This window comes from Malaclemys terrapin, chromosome 10 (genome assembly GCF_027887155.1).
Source record: "Malaclemys terrapin pileata isolate rMalTer1 chromosome 10, rMalTer1.hap1, whole genome shotgun sequence".
Lineage (NCBI taxonomy): Eukaryota > Metazoa > Chordata > Testudines > Emydidae > Malaclemys > Malaclemys terrapin.
In genome coordinates, this window is record NC_071514.1 from 5,215,804 (window position 1) to 5,225,987 (window position 10,184).

General features: G+C 46.5%; 1 protein-coding gene across 2 annotated transcripts in view; it reads right to left on the reverse strand.

The window, feature by feature from the left end:
• The window catches only part of SMAD6 (SMAD family member 6), a 76,523-nt gene extending 67,165 nt beyond the window's left edge, over positions 1-9,358 (reverse strand). For both annotated transcript variants that reach the window (XM_054043058.1, XM_054043057.1), the window contains exon 1: positions 4,611-9,358. In XM_054043058.1, the coding sequence (XP_053899033.1) occupies positions 4,611-5,415 (805 nt within the window). In that variant the 5' untranslated portion in view covers positions 5,416-9,358. The remainder of the gene's footprint in view (positions 1-4,610) is intronic.
• Positions 9,359-10,184: the final 826 nt, after the last annotated feature.

Consider the following 10,184-nt stretch of genomic DNA (forward strand, 5'->3'; position numbering starts at 1 on the left):
GTTTAAAAACAAAGGAAGTTTTTCTTCACATGATGCACAGTCAACCTGTGGGACTCATTGCCGATGTTGTGACTGTCAAAAGTATAACTGGGTTCACAAAAGAATTAGATAAGTTCACAGAGGTCCATTAATGGCTATCAACCAAGATAGTCAGGGACACAGCCTCATGCTCTAGGTGTCCCTAAACCTCTGACTGCCAGAAGCTTGGGCTGCATGACAGGGGATGGATCACTTGATAAACTGACCCACCAGGGCTATTCTTATGTTCTTTCTTTTTTTTGTTATATAAATTTGCTTTCAAGAATGTAACATTCTAAAAAGTGAGAGCCAAGTGCTATTGGCAGGGTCATATCAGTTAATTCCTGTTAAGCAGAAATTCCCACTGGCTTCAATGAGGAGTTCTGCTTAAAATTCAATGGCCTAAGGTGGCCCCCAGATTATTGAGATTAGCGTGTGTTCTTCAGTTTTCTACAGTGACCTGAAAACAAACGGATTTGGCAACACGACCCCCTAACCTATCTGCAGTTCAGTTTGGATTACTTTATTAAAAATAACCTCAATCTCCACCGTGTGATGGTTTTGATTTGGACTGCAGTCATTTACTGCTTCTGCAGAGAGGAAAGGTCCTACATCTTGAAATGAGCATCAGTAACCATAATAAAACAAGAGCACACAATTCTCTTACTCTGCTCCAGTGCACCGGATTTGCACAGCCAGGACCACTTTCTCCCAAGTATTTAAGAGCCTCAAAGAACAAAAAAAAGTAGCCAACATTCCAGATTGTGGTGATTCTAAAGGAATGGGATCTAATTGCATTAGTTGTGTCTGCAAAATGTACTTCTTATATTCTAAAAACAGACCTATCGCTGCACTAGATTTCCTCTGTCACAGCACAGACAGCATTTTCACACCCTTCTGCTAGTTACACACTGTAAACCTTGTGTATACGATGTGAACACACACATGATGTGAACACACACATCAGAATCCAGAGTAGGCAGACAGACATGTTTGAAGAAAGGGCATCAAGGCCAGATCCAATTCTTACTGATTCTCATTTCCAGATTGCCCTCAATGGGAGCAAAATCCAGCCCCAAGTGGGTGGGTCCCAACACAAATTGGCAGTATGAAAATGATAAAAAGACTGTTATGAGCTGTGCTGTTTCTTTGTGGTTTTAATTCTACATTGTTTAGAAAGCTTTTACATAAAAAAGGAACTTGTAAATTTCTACAGATGTAGCCTTCTCTAAGGTAAATGTAAATGCACATCTGCTACAATTAAAATGTGATTTCATGTTCAGGCACCTAATAATCTTCTGGGGAAAGAACTGCATTAGTTCTCTGCATAAAATACAGTCATTTCTTACCAAAAAATGGCACAGAGCGAAACAGGATTTCTGCTTGCAAAATAAATAAATAAAATAAAAGCTCTTTCCAAGAAAAAGTAACATTAACATGATATTTAATGTCCTTCCGGATTTCTGTTCATAACAAACTAAAACAGCATTTATGCATGAGCTAATGAACCTCAAGAAACTTCAGACTACGTGAAAGTTGAGAATTTTCTTTGGTCAGGACTTTCCATCTTGGAATCTCTTTCATTCTTCTATTCTCACCCTGTATTTTTACACAGAAAATGGATAACTAACCTCCATTATTTAGGGTGGGCTATTTGGTTCACTCTGCCAGGTTTTCTTTGCACTAAAACAGCTATCACAAAGGAGTATGTGCTTTCCCCCACCCATAAAGGCTAAACTGGCTGGAAGAAGTTAAAAAAGGGGTCACTGCAGCTTTAAGAAAGGCAGCAGTAATTGCCTAGATCCCCAGTCAGTCAGATAAACAGCTAGTCAGACTGGCGCCAGCAATATGCAAACTGCATATTATCACCACTTCTTCACCTAAATAGCAGAGGGGGACCCTCCTTAGGAAAAAAGGGCTTTTTAAGTACAACTTGAAACTGATCTCAATTCAAAGAGGATAATGCCGGGCCAAATAAAAGAAAAGTTTTTGTCTGTTTAATGCCTGTATTCTTTGCTTCAGCAAACCCATGTTTTTCTAGGCTGCCTTCTAAAGTCACTTAAAAGTTGTGTCTCCCTTCAGTGTGATTTAGATAATAGTAATTTTGTGGCTATAATTACAGCAAAATAACAAATGGGGAAGCAAAGAGACTGGGCTTTATTCCTAGATCATGGAGCTTTTGGGAGACAGGGCTTTAAAAACATCAGTTGTATTCGTGATTACTGTATTTCTTAAAATGTCCATCCACAGATATGAAACATGTCTATGATCTGTTGGGTTAAAGGCAGGCACCTTTTAAGTGAGTACAGACCTCTCCAAAGCACTGATCTCAGCAAATACACGGCTCTGGAAGTTTTCTGCTGTCTCAAAATAGGGGGCAAAGACCGGGGGAGTGCCACTCTTTCTGGTGTCTTTTTAAAGGCATGTTTGGAGAAGGAGCCCAAGGAAAAGTCCAGTTTGTCTCCCTCAATGACAGAAACTACACCGAGCCTTATCAAGCCACGCATCAATGAGTGCCAGCTATGTGCACAATGCAACCAGAGCCCAGCCGCCCTCTGAAAGAGGGGCTGCTGGCTCCCTTTGGGGAGGGCTAGCTCGAAAGGGGTGACTGGAAGGGGGTATGAGACTTTCTCCAGCTCTGGGAGCCTTCGGCCTCTTTGATCCTCCCCCCCTGTTTATAAACCCCTCATCCTCACACAGGCAAACTCCAGTGTAGGGGGTTAATTCATTCCGGGGAGCTGCCTGGCCGGCTGTGTAATGCCTAAAAGTGAACAGCAAACTGAGTAGATTAAAGCTACCAACTCACCATGGGCTTTGCCTCGTGTAGGGTCTATTGCCCCAACTGGCTGCTACCTCTCCCTCCCTGCCTAAACCCACACACGTGCTACTGGGACAGTTGTGGCCCCTGGGGGACAAAAACAACAGATCTCAGCAAGTAGGCAGACCAGCACCAGGAGAGCAGGTGAAATGGGTCTCAGCCGGCTCTCACCAAGACACCAGGGCAATAGAGCTTGCCATGTTTGCCCCACGCCACCAGAACTCACTTGCCTGTTATCATGTGGCTTGTGCAGACCATCAGGGTGCAAGGGGGCTGGGGCTGAGACCTACTACTGGGGACCTGGATGGCTTCTGTGGATCTCACAATGTTATCAGCAGCAATTGAGAGCAGCCTTCTTCCTCCCTCTGCACTAGTGCCTCCTACTGGCCTTTGCACAATGGGAAAGAAGCGCCCCTGCCAGACTAAAAGAGAGACAGAGGCTGCGGGGGGGTGTCTCTGCTGGGTTGCCTGAAAATGCACACACAGTTCCAGTGCACTGAGGCATTCTCAAACTTCTTGAATGGGTGGAAAAATACGATTCATAACATCAACTGGCTGGCTGCGTATTAAGAGTGTTTCCTTGACTCCAGTTGGAAACAATGGTGCAATTCATAGACTACACCAAAGCGGTGAAAATCAGGAGGAAGTTCAAGACCTGGCGTACAGACGTAGGTACAACATATTATGCACACGGGACAAGGTTCTGCACCTTCCTAAAATCCACTCCAGCAGGGCTAGGGCTAAACAGTTACACAGAAAGTGTGAAGGCGTTTAACTGCAAGAGGTTTGGAGATCCCACACCAGCCACTGCCCTGTTGAACACTATCCCATCCTGAATTATCAACAGCTAAATTTCAACACAGTCTTCTAAAACATATGTGATGGGCTACTGATACAAGCAAACAGCATTATATCTTAAACCTAAATCAGGGTACAAATCATCTTAATTAAAACAGAAAATAATGCTCCTGGTGTTGCTAGAACTAAAATATTCCTTCCCAGTTTAGTTTTGGTTGTTTGTTTTAAACACCTAACTCACCGATCATACCATCTTCCCCTTTTATGACTAAAAAAACCTCTGGGGATGAATAGTTCCTGATGGCTGCCTACACAGAAAACTACAATCTAATCCAAAAAGGGTACTGAAATATGAGCAAAAAAGTGGTGTTGCCAATTTTCTTGGCTTTAGGGCTTTTGGCTTGTGTAGGCCTTTATGCATCTTTGCATCTTCCCCTTAACTCTCAACCCTAGATCTGGTTAGATCCTTAAAACCCCAGTGATAGGCATTTTTGATAGAGGTATCAGATTCAAGGGCTAGTTATTGCGGTTAATCGGATGCAGATCTGACAGATTTTGCTCCTGGTTAAAACAAAAAATCCTGCAAAGAATCGTACTTGGGGGTGGGGGTGGAAGAGGACAGACAAAAATAAAAACTGACCCAGCCCTAGCCAGCCCGCCAGGTGCACCTGGGGTGGCCAACCATCTGTAGTCAAACGTACATCGTTCGTAGCGATTAAACCAAGCGGGGACTTTTAGAGGAAGGCTCCCCAACACCTGGCTTAGAAGTCGGGCTAATCTCCGTGCCACCCCCCCCGCTGGACGGGGCGCGATCTCTGCTCTCGGGCTGGGGGACTGGCATGCTTAGGGCTCCCAGACCGGGGTGGGTGTGAAACCACCCAGCGCCCCGTCTCCCCTAGGTGGGAGGTCTCTGCGCACCCCCGCTCCCCCAAGGGAGACCCCCCCCATCCCAGACCTCGGAGGGGCCGCTCCTTACCTGGCCCACAGAGCCTGCTGAAGTGGTAGGGGTTGCAGCAGACCGTGGGGCTGTCGGCCAGCCCGAAGCTCTGGCACTCGCACAGCGGTTTCAGCTCCGCCGGGTGCTGCAGGTCCGGCCAGCGGAACAACTTGCCCAGGAGCAGCTGCGGGGGCGCCGCCTGGCCCCCCAGGCGTAGCTCGCTGCGGGAGACCAGGACGCAGCCGCTGGGCATCCCCCCGCGGGACTCCACCGCCTCCACCAGGCTGTCCAGCGACCTCTCCTTCAGCCGCTTCAGCAGCGAGTAGGTGACGGACTTGAGCTCCTGCTCCAGCAGCAGGAGCTGGGACCGGGCCTCCCGGCTGCGGGGCTCCGGGGGGGCTCGCAGCGGGAAGTCGCCAGACCGCAGCTCCCTGTCCCGGGAGGAGGCGCCCGCGGGCCTGGGGCTGCCCGGCTCCCGCTCCTTGAAGAGGCAGCAAGTCACTGTTTTGCATTCGCTCTCCTGTGCCCACCACGGGCTCTCCTCTTCCCCGTCCTCCTCCTGCTGCTGCCCGGGGCCGCCCCGGGGCCCATCCCGCTCCGCCATGGGGCTCCCCCTGCCCTCCTGGCCCGGCTCCCAGGCGCACAGCTCCGCTGGGTCCCTCGCCAGGTTGCGGGTTACCGTGCGGATTTCCGAGGAGGGGTTTTTCTCCGGGGTTTTGCTGCGGCTGGTGCCCCCACCGTGGTCATGGCTTTGCCTGGAGCTCCCATCTGCCCCTTCCCTGTCCGGGATGACACGGCTTCTCCAAAGTCGCCGCACAAGACCTGAGCGTTTGGACCTGAACATACGACAGCTCGGAGCTGGTAATTTCGGGGGTTGGGGGGGTTGGATTTTTATTTGATGCCCGCTCCTTCCCCGGCGCAAGCCCCGCGATCGCCACCACGCATGGAGCGGCGGCCCCTCGCAGCGCCGTGCAAAAGCCTTGCACAGCTAATCGCCGATAGATTGCAACAAGGCTGCAACATGAGGGAGACTGCGGGGAGGGGAGGAAGAAAGGGCCGAGAAGGCGCCGCGGGGGGCTACATCGACACACACTGGGGGTCGCCTGCCAACGCTCCTTTGCAGCGGCTGACCCGGGAAACGCTCAGGAGATGCCCTACATTGACTAGCAATTTACAGCCCAAGATAAAGCAGCGAGAGGGGTCACAGGCAAACGCGGCTGCTGCTTCGCAAACACAAATCCTGCCTTGCAAACTAGCCCCATCAACTGCGTTTCTTTGCCATTAAAACAGTGAAAGGGGAGAGGTGGCAAATCCGAAACGGCGGTTCTGGATCAGTAAACTTGCACCAGGTCCTAGACTTGGAGTTGTTTCCCTTTAAAAAAAAAAAAAAAAGCCACGCACGTTTCAACACATGAATGGAAATTGTAAATATCCCGGAGAGAGCTGCTGGAAATCCTTAATTAAGGAAAACAAAACACACAAAAAATCCAATCCACTATCCTGCACGTTGGAGCGCCTGGAATATATGGTCCTGGAGCAGCCCCCACCCCAAAAAGTGACTTCTGCTTGCTCTGTTGCGATGGGATCTGTTTAAACAGCACTGTGTCTTTCTTTCTTTCCCCTTCTCCCTCTCTCTCTCTCTCGCTCTCTCTTTCTCTCTCTCTTTTTTGTTCTTCTAAAACACACACAGGGCCCCCTAGGAGAGAACTGGACTCATTGGCTGCCTCCCATCATGTGCCAGTCTAGACACTTTGGCGGCTCTCTGTGCACTGATTGTTGCGCAAACAAGGTTTCAAGTTTCTTAACTCTTAAAGGAAAACACGTCCCTTGCAAAGGCGCAGGCACGGGGGAAGGGTTTGTGGGGGCATGTTCGTTCCCCGGCGGCGTGACAGCCCGCCAGCCCCTTCACACACACACTGACCGTTTGCTAAAAGATGGACCCCGAGCAAAAATGTTAGGCGAAATTTGGGGATCCAAAAAAAAGGGCTTGCAGGTGGAGGGAAAACTCTTCAGCTGAACTCTGGTGTCAGGAGTAACGTGCGGTGTGTGGCGCATCTGGTCTTGTTTCAGCTGGTAAATGCGAAGTCATATTTATAGCATCCACAACCCCTCATTTTTTAATTGTATAAAAAGCAGTGCCTTGCACATGCCATCCCTAATCACTGGCGGCTGAAGAAGACTTTGATCTTGCTTGGCAAAGGCAGGAGGATAATGCATGGGCATGGACCAACAGCGAATCCCCACTGAACTAACCATCACTGCAGGGGGGGGGGGGGAGAAAATACGTGTCTTTTCATGCTTTGACGACCCAGGAAGTGAGCCCCCCTCTTTGCAGAACAGCTAAGCCACTTTTTAGCTTAAACAAAAAGTACCTCTGTTAAAATGTTTTCTGTTCCTGCTGGATACACATGTATTTCCAAGAAGTGCTTCCCAGGGACACCCTTGAGTTATGAGGCTGCTTTTTATTGATGTTCTAAACAGTAACTCAGACACAACCTTCAGGTCTTTTGTTTAGGTTTTATTAATTATTGGTCGTCTATGGAGGACGAAGATTATTGAAGTAACCGTGCAGGAGCAATCGTTCTGCAATTCATCACCAAGCCTTTAAACTGTCAATTTCACTTTGACCCAGTCATGTAACATTTCACTTGAAATAACTTTTTGTTTAACATTAATTTACAACCTCCCCACTAGGGTGGCGGGTTTTTATTTTTATTTTTTTCCAATTGGCCTTTTTGTTTTCTGGTTTAAAATGCTGCGCCGTTTTACAATTACCCTAGGAAAACTAGGTCAGGAAAGCATGTCTAAACTATGAATGTTCTAGCTCGAAGTTCAGCACATGAAGAGTTAATGTAGTTTCCTCCACTGGAGTCAGTGAGACTGGGACACACCTCCTGGATGTATTAACTTGTTCAGGGTGGCAAAAGTTCAGGCTTGTAAAGTCACGATTGGCTCTCAGCAGAAATGTGCCTCGCCCCTTAAGTGCTGATTGGTTGGGCTAGTGAACTAGAGCAACCTACTTTATATCACAGATTGTCAGTGAATGAAAGAAATTCCGTTATCGTCATTGGTCCTCAGCGGTATTTATGCATCATGCACCTTATGGTGGTTAGTATATTATGGTATAATGTATAGGAACATGAAATAAAAAAAAAGCAATCCATGATCTTAGCATGCACCAGCACAAGCCTTTGCATTTGGTGTTGTTCCTGTTTATAATCTGCTCCAGAGTAGATTTAATTTGTTACTTGCTAGTTTGGCCTCAGAACCTGTAGCTCTCAGCATTACTCTAGCTTTAGTTCTTGGCAGTTTGACTACCTCACTCAGGAATGACAGGTTTCAGAGTAGCAGCCGTGTTAGTCTGTATCCGCAAAAAGAACAGGAGTACTTGTGGCACCTTAGAGACTAACAAATTTATTAGAGCATAAATTTTCGTGGACTACAGCCCACTTCTCTCACCCCGGAATTTAGGAGGCTTTGGTTTAGATCTTGGATGTTACAGATCTGTGAACAGTGTCTCTAGTTTAATTATGGCAAATTTGTTAGTCTCTAAGGTGCCACAAGTACTCCTGTTCTTTTTGCGGATACAGACTAACACGGCTGCTAATCTGAAATCTAGTTTAATTAGAATGCCCAGATCCCAAGTGCCAGAGGCACCAAATAAAACGACCATGAATATTGGGTTAAAAAATACTAGTGGGAGATTAATTATTAGCTGGCAGCGAATTTAATTATTCAGATGACACTCTATATTATGAGCACTTCAGCAGGTTGTGTGTACGTTTCTCTATCACATCACAACAATGAAGCTGTATTACAATGACAGTCCACTAGAGGGAGGCCCGGGCAGCTCATAGCTGTGATGTTTTTGTTAAACACTTGAAACAACGTTTTCTGGGGCAGAGAAATTGATCTATTCCGCCCATTAATAGGTTAGAGTTTGTTAAAAGTAGCAGCAGCTTTCTCCTGCTAGGAACATAATATTTGGCGTGAAACTGAGTGGCTAGCAAACGTGCTTTCCTGAACTTATTATCTCAGGACTAAAAAAGTTTATTGAAAACTAGATGGGCTTATTATAGTTAAAATATGACTTATAATTTGTATGACCTTTGCAATCACATTGAATTTCACTTTTAAGTGGCAACCGACCTTTTGGGGAGATTTCTGAGTGATACTGCAAACCTGCCGCTTATTAAATGTTACCTTCATTGTACAACATTTTTTATGTTTACCTTGCCAGGAAGGGACATGTATAAAAATGTGTAAATATCAAGGGAGAGGCTGCTACGGAAGATAACTTTGCTCTGGTCGTGAACACCTGCTTGAATGATGTTCGCAATGTAACTCTCTCATAACACAGTATTCTAAAGGAGCACAGACATTGTGAAAGGTCGCTCTTGAGTAGCAGGAGACCCTTCCAAACTCCTTGCCAAACATTTTTTATTGTGCTAGAGGTAGTAAAAGAGTTCTCGACACGTCATTTTTCTGTGCTTTTACCTGCTCAATTCCCCTTTCTCTGTTCATTCTCAAACATCAAAACAAGGTCGTTTTGCAGCTAAGGATGGAGGTTTTTCACAGACACAAATGCTTACCAAAATAATCGTTTGGGAAGTCAGAGCTATACAGCAGAGACAAATATAACCAACAAGTATAACAGACCCCGGGACCCTTTAACACTGATCCTAGAACCAGTTGAATTTTTTTGATAACATACACAAACCAAACATGTTCAGAATATACCCCCATGCCACCTACCCCTCCCATTCCCAACCAGTGATTGAACTGGTCCGGACATTTTAATGAAAATGAAATTTCAATCAAAAAAATAATAAAAAATAAAATTAAAATGTTAATGATTTCTTCCCTCTCCTCTGTTTCCTGACCAACTCAAGGCAGCAGCACGGTCTTATGGGTGCAGCTCTCTGCAAAGACCCCTAGGCCTGATCTAAACACAGAGGTGCATGACTTTAACCAAAGCCGTGATTCTAAACTGATTTTGTTAAATCAGCACAACTTTGTGAGGACACTTAAACTGATTTAAAGCTGGCCTATAGCAGTTTAGCTTGCCCCTGTACAGTCCAATATAACCAATTTTAAACCAGTATTAGTGTGTCCACACAGGGGTTTGCACTGGTTTAGCTACATTTATGTATAGACAGATCCCTTTTGACTTTGGAATTCTCTTCCGCTCCATTCCAAATCAGCCCAAATGTATTGACCTGCAGGGCAAGCTCTGCCACTCTTTTTTTTTTTAGAGCGGGCTGTGGGGTGGTGCTTGGAAAGTGGAGTTGCCTTTGGGAACTGAAGGAAATGGGGAGTTTGGGTTGGGTGATGTGACTTTGCTGCCAGGCTGGTGTGTGCTGGGTGGGACTTGGGGCTGTTTTGGTTTTCTATGGTTCTGACCTGTACATTCCGTTGAGGGCAGCGTGCCTAGAGCTTGGGATAAGCATCTTTTTCTGATCTTAAATCAAAATAAATGAACACATATTAAGGGCCTATCTGCAATGGGATATGTGTTCTGCTGTAGCTACACCGAGGCAAACCTCCCGCGCAGCTGTAATAGCAGGCTGGCACTGGGGCAATGGTCCTATACTGGGCGTTGCATTATAGCTT